This window comes from Ambystoma mexicanum, chromosome 2q, assembly GCF_040938575.1.
Source record: "Ambystoma mexicanum isolate Mex_15411 chromosome 2q, UKY_AmexF1_1, whole genome shotgun sequence".
Lineage (NCBI taxonomy): Eukaryota > Metazoa > Chordata > Amphibia > Caudata > Ambystomatidae > Ambystoma > Ambystoma mexicanum.
Window position 1 is genome coordinate 919,762,024 of NC_090924.1, and position 21,323 is coordinate 919,783,346.

Genomic DNA, 21,323 nt, shown 5'->3' on the forward strand with positions numbered 1-21,323 from the left:
GTGTTCCCCAGGGTTCTAACCTATCCCCCCCCGGTTCATCAGTGTATACCTGGCTGCCCTTGCATGTGCGATTGCCACTTTCATCTCTAACTTACCTTTGTTAGCGGATGACATGCAACTCTCCTTCAAGCTACCCTCAGCCACCTCCTCTATCTCGCTCCTATTTGACTGTCCGTAATTCAGGCATGGTGTACTGTAAACGACCTCTGCCTCAACGCCAGTAAGATGGAGATTGTTCGCATTGGGACTCCTGCTCCCGCTTTCCCATTGTCACTCTGACCGGCCTCCCTTGGCCCTGTGCCCGCACCTACCTGCGAGGCAAAAAAACCTTGCGGTCATCTTCGACTCCACTCTCTCCTTCTAATTCACATTTCGGACATCTTTAAAAAGTCCAACTACCAGCTAGACCTCCTCAGAGGTACTCTTCCTTTTTTCACCTCCCCCCAGTGGCTCACTGTCTCCAGAGCTCTGGTTCTCTCAAGGCTGGACTACTGCAACAGCCTCTTTCTCAATCTCCCTGACTCTGCTCTGCACCCTCTGCAACTCATCCAGAACAGAACCGCAAGACTTATCCTTGCCCTCAAGCCCAGGGACCGCATCTTTCTGTTGCTGAATTCCCTCTACTGGCTCCTCTTGGCTGCAAGGATCAAGTTCAAGACCCTCTGCATTGTCCACAAGGCTTTCTGGGGCCTGGGACGTACCTATCTGCAATGTTGCCTACCTAAATACTGTCCTTCCCGAGCCCTCCGCTCATCTACCTCCACCCTTCTGCGAGTGAGCCGGTTCTCCATGCAGAGATTTGGAGGGAGATCTTTATCCTCTGCAGGGACCTCCCTCTGGAACAGCCTCCCTGTCGCACTCCGTATTGAGTTTGATCTCCTTAAGTTCCAGAAACTCCTTAAGACATTCCTCTTCTCTTCTTCCTTCTCTATCCCTCTACCCTGCTAACCTCTTTCTCCGCTTTGTCCCTCTCTCCCTTCTTTTCCACGCAGCCTGCTGACTGGCCGCCTGATGTACCTCAGAGTCTCACAGGTCCCTGGCACCATTGCCAGTCCTCTTGCACTTGCCTCCGGGTCTTGCACTTGCCTCATCGTTACTGCACGTCGACAATGACCCATGAGCGCGGTATCTCTCAGCACTTACCCCAGCTTCTGACTGACTGAGAGCACTTGGTCCCCTCCCCCAGACCCCTCCTTCTGCACCTGTCTGCACACTTGCACGATCTGAATGCACCATGCCTTGAAGATCGTCTATCTGTTTTTCCCTTGTCTCCCCTCCTTGCATGGTGGCGCCTCAATGCACTTGGAAAAACTGCAGAATCGGTCGTCAGACCTATTTGCTGTTCTCTACCCCGTTAATTGTATTATATGCACTTGTTCCATGCACCCACTCTGCCCGTGCAGACTTGTATCGTTCTGAAATTCAGGGGCTCTGAATGACTGTTTTTTTCCCCTTGTTCCTTCCCTTCTGGAGCGCTTTGACACACTTGCTTTGTGTATAGGCGCTTTACAAATAAACCATACCATATCAAGGGATCAGACCTTGGATTCTCTGCATTTCATAACATAACCCCAAACCCATTGAAGAAGATCATCACTCATGACTCTGGTGCTTCTGACCCGCACCCGCCTGTCAGCAACGTCACTCCTGATGCACGTCACAATGCCTTTAAATTCCATACAAAGCTTGCATTAGGTTGCAAAACCACGCCTTCTTCTAATAAAAACAGTTTGCAAGTAGAGTTTGGCGGTGCATCCTGTGCCAAGAAAGTTGTTTATTCGTGTTAAAAGTGCTGTATTCAGAACAGTGGTGAAGTGGAAAAAAGGAACAAGTGGTACTCTGCATCTGAAAAGGAGGGAGTGCGGTGTTGGGAGATGGGGGAAGGTAGGACTGTGCCGGATGGGGTTTGACTTTTAGTTTGCCATCTACAGTGTTTCTTGCTGCTTTGTGGCTAGACTAGACATTGCCAGGAATAATACAAAGCCAACAGTTTGGGCTTTTGTGCAAGTATGTGATAGGCACTGATATAATGGTATTACCTTGCGATAAGATGGCAAAGGCTGAAAAATGTAGTGATTACGTAGGCATATGCTGGCATCACCTGGTAAATGCCTTTCTAATACCTCAACCCAAAATAGTTGGCTTTGTGATTGCATGTTTCTAAAGGAGTTCAGTGCATGGAACAGATCTAAATCAAGTGGCTGAAGGCATTTACAACTGTAATTAAGCCATTAACTCTCAGCAGACTGCTCAGAAATAACTTTGGAAGGCAAATGGTTGATGTTAATGCTTGATAAAGCTAGCTCAAAGAGATCCCATGAGGATGTGCTTTTGGAGGGGCAGGTAGTGGGTGGAATTGGCCATAGGAATTAACATGGCCATGGGCAGTCCGTTGGCTGGTAAATAACAAAACACCCCAAGCTCTGCGTCCCTCCTTACAAGTCATCTCCCTCCTAATTGTACTGCAGTTCAATAGTTTCGGCTTACAGCCGGAATTAAACATAGAATGAAGTAAAAGTGAACCTCTCTGGTCAATTGCCCCAGTGGTCCTTGGCTGATTTGGTGAACTCTCCTCTCGTTCTTGTCTCCCTTGCGAGTTGGACCTTTGGTCTTTGGCTTTCTAGTGAGTCGGTGGCAAAAACACAAAGCAAAAGAAAAAAAACACAAGTGAGTACCGCAGCTACCTGAAACACACAACCATTGCTCCACATAGCTGACAAAATATCTAAACCCTTCACCGTACAGAACCATATCTTTTAAGATCTGCACACGTTGTTGTAACAAAGCAATCTTGGCCTGAACCCTCTGCTGCTGCATTAGCCCCCTAACCTCTTTCTTGCAGATCCTGAGGCTCCTAGAAAGTGTGAAAAAGGCAGACTGTGTGCAATGAAATACTCAATATCGTAGCACAACAGGACATAGCAGAGTCTGGGCCAGTACTCTGGATGGCCGAAGCAACTTCAGCGGCTGGGAGCAACAGGGGAGAAAATGTAATGTTGGTTCAACCACAGTTAGGCCGCTATACTAGAATCCCTCGTGCAACGACTGGCTGAGACTGTATGTCAAATCAATTGGTACGAGACTGGGGGAGGGTCAGTTCAGCAATAATGCAATTCTATGTGACAGTATTGGAACCTCTAGCAGAGGAGCACCAGGGTACACCAATTTGTCCCTACACTTATTAAAACTGTCCTATAGTAAGGGTTTAAATGTAATTGCGTATAAGCACTCCAATTTTTGCAGTTGAAGTCAGGATGAGGTTACATTATTTGGCCAGGATCACACACTTAAGCGAAACAGCGAAGCAGGGATTTTTACCCATTCTGCAATTTAGGCACGGCGACCTTCTTCCACGCTTTACTTGGAACAAATATTTGTTTTGGGTGTGAAGGCCTACAATAATACTGCCCTATAGAGTCTACTTACAAAATACTCAAATTGCATAGTAAAGCACCATGACATGTAAATCCTCATAGCAGCATGTTGAGCCAAAATAATATCAGTGTACCTTTTATTTACCACATACCGAATGGAAAACTATAAGATGCAAAAGGCAAAATATCTATTTACCCACATTATTTTCAGCGCTTTAAGAGGCACAATAAAAGAAGTTGTGTAATAAACTCACTTAGGTTTGGAGATTGGTCACAAACCTCCAGCGTCTTATGTATGGTTTTAAGAACATTCAACTAAGGACATCAAAGCAAACTTTACTTTTTAGCATATCAAGCTATTAGACATTATGGGTATGAACAAATATTTCTTGGGGTGCTTTATTGTGTTGCTCGCTTTAACTGTCACAGATTTGGAAGGTGACTGGTGGTCTTTCAGTTGGACATTCACCATCATGCATAAGAAAGGCTATGTTGCTGATGACAAAAGAAACGTGTTGTCGAGTTTATTACGGCACTGGCTGCAGAGCCAGGGACGAAGCAGCCTGGGTGTCTCAGGGGGGCTGTGACTCAGGGAAATTAGCAGTGCTTGTTCATCTGATCCAAGCAGATTGTAGATTTTCCTTGGAAGAAACAAAATGCGCCAAGACCATGTTATTGATCCTTTGAACTGTTAAAGGCTCAGCACGTAAACCCCGCCCCTCAACTCACATTTTGGGGTGGGGGACGTCTGGAGCACGATTAGCTCAATGAACTTGCATGCCTGCTTTGGACTAATGTGAGTTGCAGTCCAAAACATCTGGAGAGCCAAAGGTTGAAGACCCCTGCTCTATGGAAAGTTTCTTCAACCTTTGGCTCTCCAGATGCATTGGACTACATCTCCTATCTGGCCTAGCCAGCATAGTCAGTGGTGAAGGATTATGGGAGTTGCAGTACGAAACAACTGGGGAGGCAAAGGTTGCAGACCCCTGCTGTATGGTGTCTGGTTTATAGAGAGCCAGATCCAACCTCATCAACGCGTTTTTGTTAAATAATTTTCTCAACACCACCACCTCTGTTAATTTCCATCCCAAAGACCATTATACAGTTGAGTGCGGTCACGCAGATACATGCTAATTGTGTGTTTTAAGTGACACGTGCTCTTTGGTCAGGTTACATGTGGCCTAATTCAGAGGCATTTTATAATGGCAAAACCCTGTTGGAAAACGTTTTGTGAGTCGGGCCGAGTTCTCGCAAATTACCTGTTTCGTGTGTGTGTGCGTTGTCTTTGTCTAGTGTCCGTTCACAGCAATGAATGCCGATTTAAAACGTTCTCTAACGATGTTTTCGTGCCTTCTCTTTAACAGTGAATTGCCAGAGCTTCCACCCAAGTCGCCGTTCTTTAAACTTGGAAATTCACAACAGATGGATGAGAGGCGGCAAGGATTACAAGACTTCCTCCAGAAGTAAGTAGCGTGTTCCCACGGAGATAATGTCGTATGCTGAGGACGATGGTTTATCCTGTACGCGAGAGCCACCGTGTGGCTAAAGGGATGAACTGAAAACCTGCTGCATTTTGTTTATTGCTCTTTTCTTTGCTCATTGTGCTTCCTTCTGCCTTACGAGCACTTTAAAAAGCCTTTTCTCGCCAACGTTCCCTACTTAATTGTGTACCCTATTAAATAAATTATAAGCTGAACTTGATTTAGGCAGTCTCTCCCCCGGAGCTTACCAATGCATTCCTGGTAGCTAGCTTTGACCGAAAGATGAATCATTTTGGGGATATTTTGGTTCAAATCAGCCGTCGTAGCCATAAGGGGGGTTTTATTTCTGAACGGTGCCCGCTGTGTTCATCTTGGAATGTCAAGACGTGAAGGCTGTAATTCGTGCAGATGACAAAGGGAACGGCATGCGACCATGCAAAACCGGGCATCAATGAGCATACATTTATTTAAAAAAGCTGTAACATTTATTAAATATAGAAACTTTGCAACTTAGTGCAATTGTATATGATTTGTTATTAGATATTCGATAACGTGTCTTCTGCCATTTTGGACTTGCAGCAGATGAGTTGATAAGTAGGGGGTGCTAGCGAAGTATGCATTGTAGTGATGTCCGTATTGCCAATCATCCTGCATCAGGAAGGGATAAACATCTTATTACCTGGAGGGCCGCCTCTTGTCTATCACCCAGAAAAACAATCTCATCCGCTCCGTACCCCAGTGAATTTAGTATTGATTTTCAGTTTATCCATCTACGTGAACACAAAACAACGTTGTTACCCACACAAACGCTAGAATACGTGTGGGACTTATGCAATTTATGGGACTCTAAATAGAGGAGCGAGTTTCCTCCAGAAGAGAACATCCAAGCCATGCTGATGAATGACTCTTAGATGGTTTTTGACGGGGCAGCTCTGTCCATTGTGTTTCATAGATTCATGGCCTGTCATGTGTTAGTTGTTCCCTTTGACAGACTGCACACGATACCGTCTGACCCCCGAGATGAGGAAACGCAGCTTCAAACAGCCATGATGTCTTTGCCAGAAATTACCAACAATGAGTGATTCTGGTGGTGGCATATCCGTCACATACAAGTTGGTACCTCTTTTATGGAAGAATATCCCAAGATTTCCATAGCAACAGACTCTTTATGTAATAGGGTGCCTTAATAGGAATTTACAAATATGTAAGTGTTAGTTCCTATAGACAACACAACAGCTATGTTCATCTTAAGCAAGGAGTGAAGGATACGGCTCGTTTGTACAGACTGCCTGAAGAGTTATGCACATAGGCCCATCAGAGTGGAATCCTCCAAGCTGTCTCATCCGGCGGGATTTCCCATCGTCAAGGAAGACCGTACACTCACCTACTAGAACTCTGTTCATACCCACCAACCTCTACCACCTACCAGAGCCTTCTGGCACAATAACAGGGTGTGGACCTCCCCACATCTCCAGCAATACTTGTCTTTAGCAGTTGGCTACCTTGAAGGCTAAGCATATATCGACTTGGGCTTATCGGAAGACAACATGAGTTTTTAGGGCATCCAGAAAAGACAATTAGTAGCACAGGAATTGGCGCTTTGACAAGTGTATGATTTACCTAGTAAACGTCCTTTCTTTCTTTCATTCATATAAGATGTCGTCACTTCCAGCACTATGATGGTCTTGTGCAGAACGTGCCTCTTTTAGCTCGAAGTGCTTATATTTTGATTGGCTCTGGGGGGTTCTCCTTGGCTAATCCATTGTTTAAGCGGCACTTAATAGGCTTTCAGAGATTTGATTTCCACAAATGGCAACCACACCAGCCTCGAGAGCTCATTTGTTTTGGTCCTAGTTAATTTGTCCTATGAACTTACTGCTTCTGTAGACATCAAGTAGGTTTCCTCTCGAACAGCTTTTTTGGTCACTCTAATCTCGGCACGCAAGATCAGTGAGTAACAGTACTTGTGTTCTTATGCCACATTTTTTATATTTCACAAAGACGAGGCTGTCCTGTGCACAAATCCAAAGTCTTTTCACAATGTGATTTCAAACGTCCACCTCGAACAGTAAATAGGCATCCTAGTCTTCTTTCCAAATCCTACTTCGGAGTCCGGTAGGTGTTTTACTTTTATGTTTTCAGTGCCCATCATGAGTGCACAAAAGACTTCCGATAGTATGACCACTTGTTCGTGACATAGGGTGTTTTTTTAAAATATCCAAGAAGAAGGAACGGGTAGCTTCCGTCCCTGGATGAGCTCACTCATAAAACCCTATCCGGGGTTTCAAAATAATATTCCAATCAATTAATCACTGTCGTGCAGCTAGAACACAATTACGTATTTCAGTATAGCTTTTCTCACATCTCATTATTTATTCCTGACTCATCAGTGTTATACAGTTTTAGCCAATGCATTTCGGACCTCCGTCCATCGTCAGGGCTATTAACACTGTTATCCATCAACCAAAACTTATCCCATCAACATGTTGTAATACATAAATACAGTGACATTGTTGAGCAGGAAAACATAGATGTACACCTGTGATCACATGCGATCATACAAACCCTATAACGCAATCTTTTATATATAATAAATAATGAGATGTGAGAAAAGCTATACTGAAATAAGTAATTGTGTTCTAGCTGCATGACAGTGATTAATTGGAATATTATTTTGAAACCCTGGATAGGGTTTTATGAGTGAGCTCATCCAGGGACGGAAGCTACCCGTTCCTTCTTTTTGGATATTGCTATTACCTTGAGCCGAGGTTAAAGGGTGAGCACCCACAGCAAGTGGTGCCCACCCTACTCCTTGTTTTTGTATGTTTGTTTTTTTTGCCAGGCACCAAATCAGCAAAATTGATACCTGCATGTTGGGTTACAACCGTGTATAGTGGAGTGCTACTTAAAATATATTGCTACTTCTAAAGGACTCTGTGCTTATTTAGTAAGAAGCACAGTAGTTTCAGTAGCTCATCAGAGATCTGTACCCCTCAGATATCTGAAATGTGGCTCCATGGACCACACTCATGCCTTCTTTAAACATTAAATGATGTGGACAATCAAACCAACACATTTGATATAGCTATATGTGACACCAAAAGAGCAAAGTGAACGAAGATAAGGATGGTATGCAACTCTAGACTTCCTCCAGAGGAAAGCGGTAGACCAACAAGGGCTATTAAGGTGACCTACAAGTCCTGGTTAAAAAGATGGTGAGATTCCATTAAAAATAGCGTATGGCAAACTACCATCTGAATGCTAGGAAAGAAGAACATTAGAAATATATGGCAGATTTTGTCTCGAGGCAAGGGAGAAAAAGCTAATAAAATATTAAATCCCATCCAGGAAAGCGTGTGGCTATCCTTTTTAAGAAATAAAAACTCTGGCTACACCAAACCCTCCAACCAGGAACATTTTCATGGTGGTTGGCCCCTAATATTCACTTTAGAGAACATTGTTGGAACGATAAACCTAAATAATTCTAGGGCCCCCTGCCCAAATGGACTTGCCGGTAATCTTTTAAAACCGGATCCCTATGGCTGGGCACGGATCCTAATGATCCTATTTGAGAGGTTTTGCCAATCCCAGAAGAATCCTCAATCTATTTTATTGACAATTTACAAGAAGGGAGATGGACTAATTCCGGCAAATTATAGATTGCTATCTCTCTTAGACGTGACAGGAAAAATCTTCTCTTTGGTCCTGAACGCTCTACAGAAGTGGGTGGATGATGAACAACTACTTCAATTTAATCGGACTGGCTTCAATCCAGGGAGCTCTACCACTCACAACCATAGGACCTTGAATATGTTACTTCAGAGAGCTTCTGCTAATGTTGGACCTACCATGTATATCATCTTCGTGGACTTTAAGGCAGCTTTCGACACCGTCGGCCACGATAAACATTGGCGCAAGTTAGAGAAATGGGGCTGTCCAAAATGGCTCCTATGTATCTCAGGGGTAGAGTGAGATTGGATGAATCTGGGACCTTTTCTGACTGGGTCGCCATGAATAAGGGAGTCAAACAAGGCTGTATGTTGGCACCGATATTATACAATTTGTCTTTGGCTGATCTCCCTTCCCACTTCTCTGCAGTAGTGGGTTGTTGTCCTATGGTCTCAGAGGTACCACTTTCCTGCATGCTGTACGCGGACGACGTGGTCCTATTTAACCATACATCTTGGGGGTGTAAGGGGGATGTTTGAAACGCTCACTTCCTACTCAGCGCTAAATGATTTTAAAATGAATGTGGACAAGACGAAAGTCATGGTGGCTGCAGCCCGGAAGCCACATCTTCAGGCATCCTTGACTATGTGGAGAAATGCCCTTATTTGGGGCTAGAAATGAGTTCCAACTTAACCTATGACTCGATAATAGAGGCTAAATAGAGAAAAGCCTGTCACCTGACCCAGGTGATAGACACCTTGCCAGACAGATGGTGGGCTACTCTATAGAGGGCATAATCATCTTATATAAACAATGCTTTTACCCTACGGTTCTATATGGCCTCGAGGCCTTGGTTATGAGGGACTTGACATGGTTAGATAAATTGGGAGGCTATTTTTGGCATAGAGTATTGAAACTATCCCCATCGACCCCCATGGAATACCTTAGGCTCGAGCTAGGACTGACATCACTGAGGGGACGACTACAGATTAAGCAAGGCTAGCTACTCTATACCCAAATGCCAATTACTTGCCTTGATGGCGGGAGATAACAGTTCACAACTGACACATAGGAGAAGTGAATTTTCATCCCTGATTCATAAGCTGTACGATAATATCAATTGGCTTCCACATTTTAGCCGGGGCACTAATTATGATATCCTGAAAAAAATATTTGGGAGAAAGATTAATCAAAGGGATTGGCTAAAAAAACTATGAGCATCTGTCCACCTTGTGATCATATAGACATGTAGTCAAGGGTTCGCACAGTTATTTAAGAACTCAACAGTACCTTAGACAGAGCCTGAACTCGGCAGGCGTAATTTTGTTATTAGACTGCACACAAACCAACAACCACTACTTGGCCTACGTGGTGCCTATCCCTTAGCCCAAAGGATATGTTGTTTGTGAAAATTACCAGGTATGGTCGAAACAGCCAGACATGTACTGACTGAATGCAAGGGCTTAGCACCCTTGTATATGACCACGCTTGATAGGTATGTCTATAGCTATGACTCGATAAAGAGTGAGGAGTTCTGGGTTTATTGCCTCAATTCAAAATTGGAAAACCTACACCTTGCACTGTACTGGCTGTGGCACCATATTTTTAAATCCCTTTCAGTGGACAGTACGATCCCTTAACTTGATCTTTTTGAACAAACAAAGACGTGATTTATCGCATTATTATAAAATATTTTCCGTAATTTAATTGCCCAATAGAACTCAATATTTTTTATAACCCCTTATGTCTATTGAAATTTCTTTATAACTGTTTTAATCTGTCGGCTGTTTTGAACTATTAGATCTGTTTGATTTTACCTGACTATATGTTTGTTTTCATGGAATACAATATATTCGTGTTTTAAAATGTATTTTTTCTTTCTTAGCTTTTTAAAAGTTTGTAAAGGTTCTTCAAGAATCGAATGCAAATGCATAAATAAATAAGTAAACATTATATCGAGCGTAGCTCTAGACCTGATGACATATTTGGTCAGGGCCTTCTCCAGAACAATTTAGCTTAACAATTTTTTGGCGTTTGTTAGAATTCAGGTTAATGGTAAATTCTTCCATCTGATAGGCGCTTTAAAATCTCCCATGACTATGGAGGAAAGAGCACAGCATGATGGAGTAAGTTAGTTACTTACTGTAGTGTCTACTCTACTCCTAGTCGATTGCCCCGTTTTCTCCTACATGGCCCTCTCTGCTCGGCCCCTGAAAAAAGATACACCATAAGGGACGGCATAATAAAGGGCTGGCAATAGGGCCAGAATAATGGGTAAGGGAGCTGCTACACAGAGGTGTGCTTATGCATGCTCCCCTACATGCTCCAGCCCTATCCCGAAGGACAAAATGTTCCGTCAGTTTGGAGGAATGGGTACTATGGACCAGGGGAACAGAAGTCCATATACTAAGGAACGTTCCTGATTGGAAGCCTACAAGTAGCAGCATATAAAGTAATATGAACCTAAACAAATCTCTTCTGGGTTTTGCAACTGTATTATTAAAACTTCAGCACATACTGACAACATATGTGATCAGTTCACCTGCTGGCAGCCATTGTTTCACACAGCTTGTTATGCACCACTCCTCGTAGGGAGATTTGTCCACAGCCCTCTACTGAGAGATGTACCAATCTAACTTCAAAGCACAAGGCAGAATATCAACCAAAGAAATTGCCAAACTCTCTAAAGTTGTAACTGGCAGAACAGCCAGGCTTAGCTTAAGGGAGGAGGTAGGCTTGTAGTGAAGTACATTTATTCCCCATAGTTAACCCCAGAGAATACACCACACTGCTATACTGAAAAATATACACTTTAATAGTCACAGTGCATGTATACAACCTGTCCAGTCCTAAACTGAATGGAGGCACAATACATATGAGGCTAAGGGGTGGGGAGAAATGGACAAAAGTAAAGCACATTTACATAGTCATGATCAGGCCCAAAAATGCCATCCATGAACAGTCGCAATAAATTCCCCTTCCCTCTGGTACGTACCAGAAATAATACAAATGTCAACCATACACTACATGAAACAGCTTCATGAAGAAAAAAGGGTTAACAAGTGCCCAGTTCTGCCCAGAGGGCTACCAAAACTTGGGACAATTAGGCTTATACTGCCAGTCCCATAAGGTCTTATTACCCTCCTAGGAAGCATATACAGTAATAACCAGCAGTTATGCAAAGTAACAGATCGTTTTCATGAACAGTAGTGTAATACAACGTTTTGAAAATACATAGATAACCAGGGATACACACCAAAGTTAAAATTCTTTAATGTATGAAACGCCAGGGACTGAAGGAAAATGTCAGTATTCAGTTAATTCCTTTTAGAAGTCACTTCTATGACTGCGTAGATGCTTACGTATCCACATGGAAAACAGGACAAAATATAGAATTGCCAGTGCAGTTATGGGGGAACATCTGGTAAGTCTGCCAGCACACAACCCGAGGGGAGGCCAGAAGAGACTCTAAGGTTCAATTCTATTTCAAGACTCAGAAGCCCCAGGACGAAAGACTGCAAAGCCAGATTTGTGCCAATGTTAACTAATGGCTAACTGCAGCAGAAGGAGACCTGCAGAAACTGAAGTCCATGGATCCTGTGGATTCCTGAGGTAAGTCTGAAGAATAAACCACCAGGCCAAGCTAAGTACCCACAGTGGCATTTTTGAAAAACTCTGGTTTGGAACACTGAAGCAACCTTGCAAGTAGAATATCATCTCTTGCAGGTCAAGTTACTGGATCCAGTCACCCAGAGACTTGTACCCCAGACAAGTGATGACCCAGACAACTCAAAAGACAATTGGCCTTCCCGAGATGGTGAGCTCCTAGTTGGGAGGGAAAATGACCTTAGAGAAGGCACTAGTAAGACTGAGGAACCCAACCAAGCAGATCTAATGGCCCAGAAGGCACAGCGGATAAGCCAGCCACCAGAAAACGGCCACATGAGAAGAGCAGTGGAGGCGACTCAAGACTGCCAAAATGAAGAACAAAGGATGTTCCACCACCCTTCTAGATGACCAAAGCTTTCCACCATGAGTAGTTAATCTTGCAAAACGTGCTTAGTACCGGAGACCAGTCTCTAATCACGGGACCAGGATTCAAACCTGCGTTGCTCTGCCTTGTCTTGCTTCTAAGACAAACATGTTGCCCCTGAGCTATCTTCCCGTTGTATACGGGACATACAGCCTATTCAGTGAGGAGGACCAATGGAAAACAAAGGACAGCTCAGGGAAACTACACCGAATACAGCCAGCATAGCCAGACCTGGTTCTTGTAAGCAGCAGCACGGCTTGTTGGCAAGAATCCCCCAGAAGCACATAAGTAGACCTACCAAAATGGCAGCAAAATTGAGCAAATCCTTTGTCACCTCCTTTTTACCTGCTTTGTTGATAGAATTTGTGATGTTCTGTCATGCTTTTATTTCATTGCTTTTGTTAAGAGATATTCTGAGATTCTACAGGCTGACTCGCTACTAAAGTTCATGTGGCTGCGTAACCATAAAACTGCCCCACCCCCCACCACACACACCTCTTGCATTTTGTTGTACACAGCTTCAGATCAGACACTTATATCGGGGGTACACAACACAATGAGAACAAGTCTACAGGAAGCACTCTGCTGGGCGTGGGATGGATGAACGTCTATTTCATGCCTCAAGTTCATCAAATCTGTTTTTTCTGAATTGTGGAAAGTCCTGCAGACTTGTCCATGGCTGAACCCAATACGCAGTGGATTTACATCTGTCACCTTGCGTGGAATGCCATTGGTGCAATAAAGTATTCATTCATGGTAGGCGACCCCACACCATTCACATTGGCGTTGTTCCTTGGATGCAAGAACATACAGCCTTATGCTGCTGTTATTGTTCTTGCTATCTGCAGCCAACATGGGATGGAACTGCAGATAGTCCGTGTTTATAGCTGCATAGTCACTGTTGGCAGATGGGAGCCGAGAACCAGAAGCGTACTCAAGACTGGTGGGTGTACACCCAGGACAATTGCTCGGTATCTTGCAGGGGTTCCTATCTTCTCTGTCTTGCGATTTTAACATTTGGCATACAGCAAACACAGGCATGAAAAGCTCAGTGTTTTTAGGTTTTAAACTGGAAAGTACATGGACGTGACTTGTTAATATACCAGAGACTTACACTTTGCACCTTACACGCTGCACTTAGTATTGTTGGCTGTGTACATGGGCCAAAGTGTGTAAGGAAAGTAATTCCCGGACTGTTGATACTTTACGTGGTATATTCCATTGTAATTGGTTGTAATTCACGTTAATGGAAAAACATTTTTTTTCACACAGTATAACACTGTACCAGGTGCCTATTGTTCAGGATGCAGATAAGCAAAACTTGTTTCTCATGCCTACTCACGTGCAAATCTCGTTTTTCAGTCGCGCAATGAGTGCCGGAGTTAAGTTGTCTGTATAGACGCTTTTCGTCCAGGGTTTGCCTTCGCCTAGTTTATGATCGTGTGAAGTGCCACCCATAATATTTTTAACAAGGTCTCCGTTTTGAAGACGTGCCTGTTTCCAAGCAAGCAATATTGCTGTGTAAGGGCCTATGGAGAACAGTCTTAAAAAGTTGTATTAGCTGATCTGGCCTCTGGCTGGGCAGAGCAATGGTTGCAACTTGGGGAGAGGTGGGGGAAAGGGCCAGAGTAGATGCTAATCCCTCTACCCGTCTGTGTTTATGAAACGAACTACCCCCTGTTGAGGTATTGGTGCCCTGGTGGAAAGGACTATAACAGGTGTCATATGCCCAGCCCAGAGTGCTGGGCCCGAGGCAAAGCTCGGGGTAACGTTGTTAAGGGACAAAAACATATTTTACAACCCTCTCCACCAGGGTTTTAATGTCAATATCATATGTCAAAATCACAAACGCAAGGTAGAAATAAACCGTTTGACAAGGTGGCTCAGCGCCTTGTAAGGATTGTCGCCGTGGAATCTTGGCTAAGGGAGACGCTGAAGATTGAGTGGAATGTTGGCCGGGAATCGCCAAGATTTGTAGCAAGACAAGGCTACAGGCCTTTCAGTAAGAGTACTTTATTCTGCATAAGGCCTGGCCACGTTAGCGCCCCTCCCCTATTCACATTTATTATCTTGCATCCTTATTGGAAAATAATTTGCTGTTGCATACGTGCCGGAAAAAAGTGAAATCTTAATTTAATGCAGATGGATTCCTAACCTCCTGTGTTATCTGCACTGTTTAAAAACAAAGAGACGTGTCTCTTATCAGTTAATGACAATGAAAAGTAAAAACCAAAAACACGAAAAAAGTTGAAAGTTCACTTCAAATGAGTCCTACAAATGAGTTGGCTATTAAGGGTAATTTAAGTGACGGATTATTTTGTTCTGCTGTACTGCACAGTAGCTGTACTACTGTGTACAGGGGAGCGGGTGCTTGCACTGCATCTTGGCTCTACCTGAAGACATTGTTACGCAGAAGGGACGTTTGATAAGTTTCTTCACATGAATTTTGAAATCATTTTCTTATTCAAGATGACTTATGACATCAGAAGAAAGTGGTATCATGCATACCCACAGCCCCGCCCACCTCCGCCAATCTTGGGTCAGTGTGGAATACTGCTCAGTACTCCTATAGGCCAGTTTCTTCATTAAGAAGAACATTAATGCACTTGCATAGTACACCTCCCTGAACTTCTCATTCTGACTGCTTAGTTTGCTTCCGTTTCCGATGGGCGGCATTGAGGGCTTCCTATGTATCGGAAGTAGCCCTTTGCTCTTGAATTGGGGTGTAGCCTTTTCCGTAATTTTCAAAATAATGCCCCTGCATGGTGCACCCCATGGTCATCTTGCTTTAAAATGTGTTTTCTGTGCACCAAAAGGCCCTTGGGCTGAATACCACAATAATTCTGATCTCCAGTTGTATGGTAATCGATATATTCTGTGGTAATCAGTTCATGCTGCTGCTTGGCCATAAATAAAGCTGACTCTTCGGCTTCATTTGTAAAGTAAGATACCAACTGTTGCTTAGTTTGATTTTATTATGAGTCAGTTCACATGATAATCTGTGCTAGTATTTTAAGGTACAATGTATTTCTCTTTCCTTTAAGATAAATAGCAAACATGTGCTTCACACCTTTGACGCTTCTCAAAGGCGATGAACTAACAGGTTCAAGCTCTGTTTAGCTCGATTAATTGCACATTTGTTCTAAATATGGCAGTTGATGATATTCAATTTATAGTTAACTTTATGCGGTGGGAACAGTGTGTAAATGCTGGCCCAAATATGGCTAGCATACTGGGATTTCAAAGGGACACATCTGTGAAACAATAAAGATACACACAACATTGTTTGAGATATGTTTATTTATTGTAGGGTTGCATGTGTATTTTATTGTGTTTGTTTGGATCAGGTGCTCCTATGGGACCTCCTGTGATGTGGGCTGCTTATAATGTTGGTGACCTTACAAAGTGGAAATGTCTCTCCTGCAGTGTCCCAGGACCGTGGATTAGCCCCAGGCTGGAGGGAAGGGCCGAGTAAAGGAAAGTAACCATCAGGAGGGTTGGGAGGAAGCAGACATAAGTGACCAGAAGCAGTTTGTGTATGCTTTTTTCTTCTAGGGCATGGGAGGCTGGGCAAAGCAAAAAATCCCAGGCCAGGTCTGCCCGGTGTGGCCTGGGTGAGAAGACATATCGGAACCGGGTGGCTCCATCTGAAGCGGTCAGGTGTGGTGGAGAGCAACAGGAGCAGAAACGCCCTGCTCAGGGAGGCCAGGCTTATGCGGGTGCCATGAAGTGCTGGCAAGCCCACCAGAAGCTGTGAAGGCACCAAGCTGTTTGAGGGTGAGCAAAAATCAGACATGAGGAGCAGGACATAGTGGTGGGCGGTTCAGTGTGTTTGTCACTGGACTGTCATAATTAGACCTCTTGGGAGTAAGGGGAAGTGTCCCAACCCAGCGTAGGCATTGACAGGCAGGGCATTGAAGATCCAGTAGGTGCGCTTGTGATCAGCCCCACAGGGCAGGATGGGGCAGACCTGCAAATATTGCTGCCACTCACAGCATGAAGGCAGGAGCAGCACACAAATGGAGGCAGCGTGCAGGCCTGTGTTGGATCTGGTGGCCTGCAGAGTGAACTATATGCCAGTCAATGTAGGCATTGCTGATGCCAACTGAACATATAGCACACGAATCTATTTTGGCTGCTGCCATGAAGGGGGAGCAGTGGGGTTCTAGTTGCAAATATGTAATAGCCAAAGCTTGAATCGTTAGGTTTGAGGCGGGGGGGGGGGATAGAAGCCACTTGTTTTCTTTCATCCTTCTACAGTTGGGGTAGTGGCTTGGCTTATGTCAGTCAGGTGGTTGGAGGCCCCAAGAGCTAGCTTCAGGCTCAAGATAGTCCTGCAACGAGTGATGTGGTTGGCGGTCATGCTAGCTTAGTATTTCGGGACATGCCTGCAAATCAATCAAAGGGGACAATTTGACGGATCAGGAACTTAAGACTGCTATTTACAGTGCCATCCTGGACAATCTGGCAATTATCAGTAGTGAAGGAACCTCCTATAATGAGATCTTGAGTGTAACCTGAGCCTGCATATAGCATTGGCAGCGATGGTAGTAAAGAGGAAGACACTGACTCAGATAGGTTGGTATGATCATTCATGTAGGGAAACAAAGAAAAAAAGCATGATCTGTTCCAGTGCAGTCCCGGGGATAGATGGAGATAAATTGCGTACCTTAATATCAGAAGATAAAATTCTAATTAGAATAAAGAAATAACATTTGCCGAGGACCAGTGCCTACTGCCTGCTCACAATGGTCTGTCAAGGACTTAAAAAAATCTGCCAAAGACAGATGAAAGGCCCAACTGGTAATGAAAGAACAGACTCTCAAGATCAAAGAGAATATATTGTACTGGGCGTGGAATAGGGATTTCGGAAGTACCTAGATTTAATTGATCCAGCGTATGAAAGATCCCTGTATTTACGGATGAGTTGGGGAATAATCTGGGAGCCTAATTTACAAAGTTTTGTGGGAGCCTAATTTACAAAGTTTTGTAACAATGCAGGTGGGGAAAAATGTCCCATGTGTGGGGCAGTTTGTGAAACCCTGACACATTTTATATTGATCTGTCCCAGCACAATAATCCTAACAATATTGTATTTAAGACCAATTCTTAGGGCTGCGGGAGTCTGTTGTGTAGCAGAAACGGTGCGGTTTCTTAGACAACCAGTGTCTTCCTGTGTTGTCTGTGCAACAGCGTGATACTTGCACAGGACTTGGCTGCAAAAAACAGAGGGCCCTGAAATATACTTTAAAATGGAGTGTTTTACCTTTTACACTTGGGCACCGTAAGACGTTTGATTGTAAAAATGGGGTTTGAGTCTGCGTGTAATGCTCTCCCCTATGTGTGGTTTTTAGTACACCTTATTAAGAAATATTTGGGGAATTTTTTGAAGTACTTTTATGTGTAATGTAATTTGACACTTTATAAACGAATACACATTTTTCAACAGTTGGCTTATTCAAGATGTTGTGTGCAAATTAATAGAAATGCTCATGGTGGTTAAATCAAATCCTTCAAGTGTTGCTCGCAAATTGTCGTCTTGGAGACTTTTGTATGTCGTCCAGGTCATTGCAGTGGAATACGGCCTGGCGTAAGTATGTGATCTTAGTGGGTCTTGGGGTTTTCGTAGGGTTTGCAACACCATATGATCGTTCAACAAAATCAAGATGAACTCTGTGCATGGTATTGCGTTTGGGCCGTCTGCCATGAAATGGAAATAAGCAGCTTTGTAGACTGTTCCTGGTTGCCTTCTAAAGATTGCTATGTGTAGGAAGCTGTTCTGTTCCATCAATGAAGGGTCTTCTGTCTTCGAAGATAGCCCCCTTTTATGTAGACCATGCCTGCTTTGCACATGTTGTAGAGTGGTGACCTAGCAGCTCAGATTGCAGTATCAATCCAGTCTCAATCTCTGCAAAGCTTTGTTACTTGCTGCAGGCTTAAATCCTCCACTTTTGAACATTGTGTAGAGGCCCCCCATGCAGGCAACACCCAATTAAGGACCAATTTGTAGATTTGTTAGTTCACATGGCTGCTCAGTGTACAGTTCCTGTGCATCCAGTGTGCATCCAGTGGTGGAAAGAGGGCAGCCGCTTTGATTGCACTTTCAGAATTTTCATGAGCTGCGGCATTCTCACCTGGCATGGGGTTCCCTTCTGATTTTGCAATGCCGCCAAAATAGTAGGTTGTCCTCGAAGATCATCCTCCCTGTTACCAATTCTCTCCCCACAACCTGGGCAGCAGAGGCAGTTGACTGAACTCGCTCTCAAAACGAATTTGTGGCTAACTTTTCTGGTAGGCAACCGTGAACGTTCTTAAGCATCTTTCATTCAACCTGAGCAGAAGGAGCTGCACAGAGGGAAACGTCTGCACGTGGCTTCACTCTGACGTGACCTCCCTTGTTCTTCCTAAATTGGTATCTCGTGGCCTGAAGACAGAGTAACACTTTCAGAGGCAAACAAAGGAGCTTTTGAGGGGGTTGGATGAGTCACTTGGTGTACTGAGCTGCTGCCCCACTTTCGACAAACTAGCCCCTCTTTAGTCTAACCTCTTCATGCAAATGTTTTATTTCCTGAAATTTCAAAAATTTGTTTGGAAAGTGGAAATACATTCGAAACATATGTTTTAAATGTGCTTGCGTAATCCTATCCATGTTTGTTTAATGATACCAAAAATGAGTTAGGACTGATATTGACAAGGGGATGGGGTGGGCCGGAAATCTGGCTTTGTTTTCAACACAAAATGTAAATTTGGTTGTATATAAAACCTGAAATTGACTATAGTTTATTTGTGCTATTAGAAATAATTCTGTAGGCCGAGGTCCCCTTTGAGCACCTAGACCAAATCACTGGTAAGTGTGGAGTTTTCCTTCTTCGATTGTGCTTAGTTCTCGGAATACCGGTAGAGGTGACAGCTTTCTTATATCTTCCGCTCGCTCAGGTACAATCACTGTGTTAGGCAGAATCCTGTGCAGTTCCCTTAGGGAGAACTACACAAGATTAGGACTACAGGTGAGAGCAATAAATCCCCTTTGGTATCAGTCTGTACCACAAAGATTTAGTTGGTAGCTGTGGCTGAGCAGTCAGACTTGTCTCAAGAGGGAGATGAGCAGTATTCAGGGTTTACACAATAGGCCTTCAGTACTATGGCACAAGGAAACACTGACCAAAGCTTTGTAGTAAAAAGTAGTTGTATATTTATTTTACACACTTCTAGATAAAACACATGTATCGCAGTCATCAAGCAAGTTAAATTAAGTCAATGGAAAAATATACACACTCCCAAGTTAAAATTGTAGGCCGAGTGAACCAGAGTGAAAACTTAGCAAAATGGCACAGTGATAACTACACACAAGGGATTCTCTAACAATTCCTCACAAGGGACGGAAAGCACAAGTTATATAGAAATAGGTTCTTACACACCCTAGCAACACTTCCCATAAGTTTGTGGACCATTTTCAGCAAGTCGGTGTATCAGTATAGCAATACCTAAATGAAAACTGAGCAAAATGGCATTTCACAAGGTTTAAAAATGGGAAGGAAAGGGTAGTTAAAAGAAATAGGTGCACCACACAGTTCTAGCTGAGAATCAATCTAAAGAAGGCAGATCTAACAAATGTGACCAGAGTCAGTAGGCCTGTGCCAAAGTCAGTTGGTACAGGGCAAGGGCCCCGGGGCAAAATGTTCTTGTAGCTGCAGTCAAGTCTTTGGCTAACGAAGTGGAAAAGGTGGATGCAGAAGTTGAAAAGACAATGTTAAAAGAGAGGGGCGGCCAACCCAACAGGTAGGTAAAGGGTTCACCTTTAGTGCTACCGCAAAGAAAGGGCGGCCTGGCGGAACAATGTACCTTTAAATGAAGAAGTGGCTCCTGCGGTGGAGGTTGTTCCTGGTAGTTCCTGCAGTTCGGGTGATCCAGCAGAGGAAGAGAGGCTCTCGTCGTGGAGGAAGGTTCGAGTTACTGCACTACCCAGGGATGAAACGAGCCGCGGTGCTGCCCGACAAATAAAAGGTACGCTCCTTTAAATCGCGGTCCGGGTGGACTGGTGCCTGGCTATCCGGCCTCCGAGTACAGGGTACGGGAGATTCGACCAAGGTCCGGGAAGGCGATTGGCAAACTGGTTGGCCCCACCAGCTCAAGGGAAGAAGGCTCTTGCAGGTGAAGATCTTCTTTCGTCGTGTGGAGAAAAGTGGCGAGATGCTGCAGCAGGGCTTCACCGGTGGTTCAGTCGTTGCAGATGTCTTTGGCTTCTCTCCTCTTCGGCTTCTTAGTTCCAGTGGCGACGTCTTTCTCTTCGAGTCCTCAGGACCCTGCTTTTATGCAAAAAGATCCCCATTCATACAGCCTAGCTGTCACTCACACAGTGGAGTGGTCATCTTGGCGGGAGAACCTTCAGCCTATCAGGATAGAGTGCTGAGGCAACCCTGTCCAGGGGTCCTACTCCACCTCCCACACAATGGACCCACCCCAGACTCAGTGGCGCCGAAAGGAAGGAGGGCTTCTCAGCAGAAGCCCGCCAAAAGGACGAACAAAGGATCCCCGACCTGGGTTAGGAGTTTAGAGGAAGACACGAGAAAGAAGTTATATTAAAGTCTGGCAATAAAAACCTACCGGAGTAAAGTTAATTTTTAAAATACATCGGCGGGTATGTTAGAGGCTGTCAGAAAAAGTGGTAGCCTTGAACAATGGGAAAATCCCATAGGGAAATATTCACGGTCGAATATTTATGGTAGTAACTCACTGCCACCAGCCAGAAACCTTTGAGAGCGGGAC

The 21,323-nt window shown here is 44.1% G+C and overlaps 1 protein-coding gene across 1 annotated transcript in view; it reads left to right on the forward strand.

The window, feature by feature from the left end:
- The window catches only part of SNX10 (sorting nexin 10), a 78,514-nt gene that overhangs the window by 12,168 nt on the left and 45,023 nt on the right, over positions 1–21,323 (forward strand). The window contains exon 3 of the mRNA XM_069648219.1: positions 4,739–4,837. Coding sequence (XP_069504320.1) covers positions 4,739–4,837 — 99 coding nt within the window. The remainder of the gene's footprint in view (positions 1–4,738; positions 4,838–21,323) is intronic.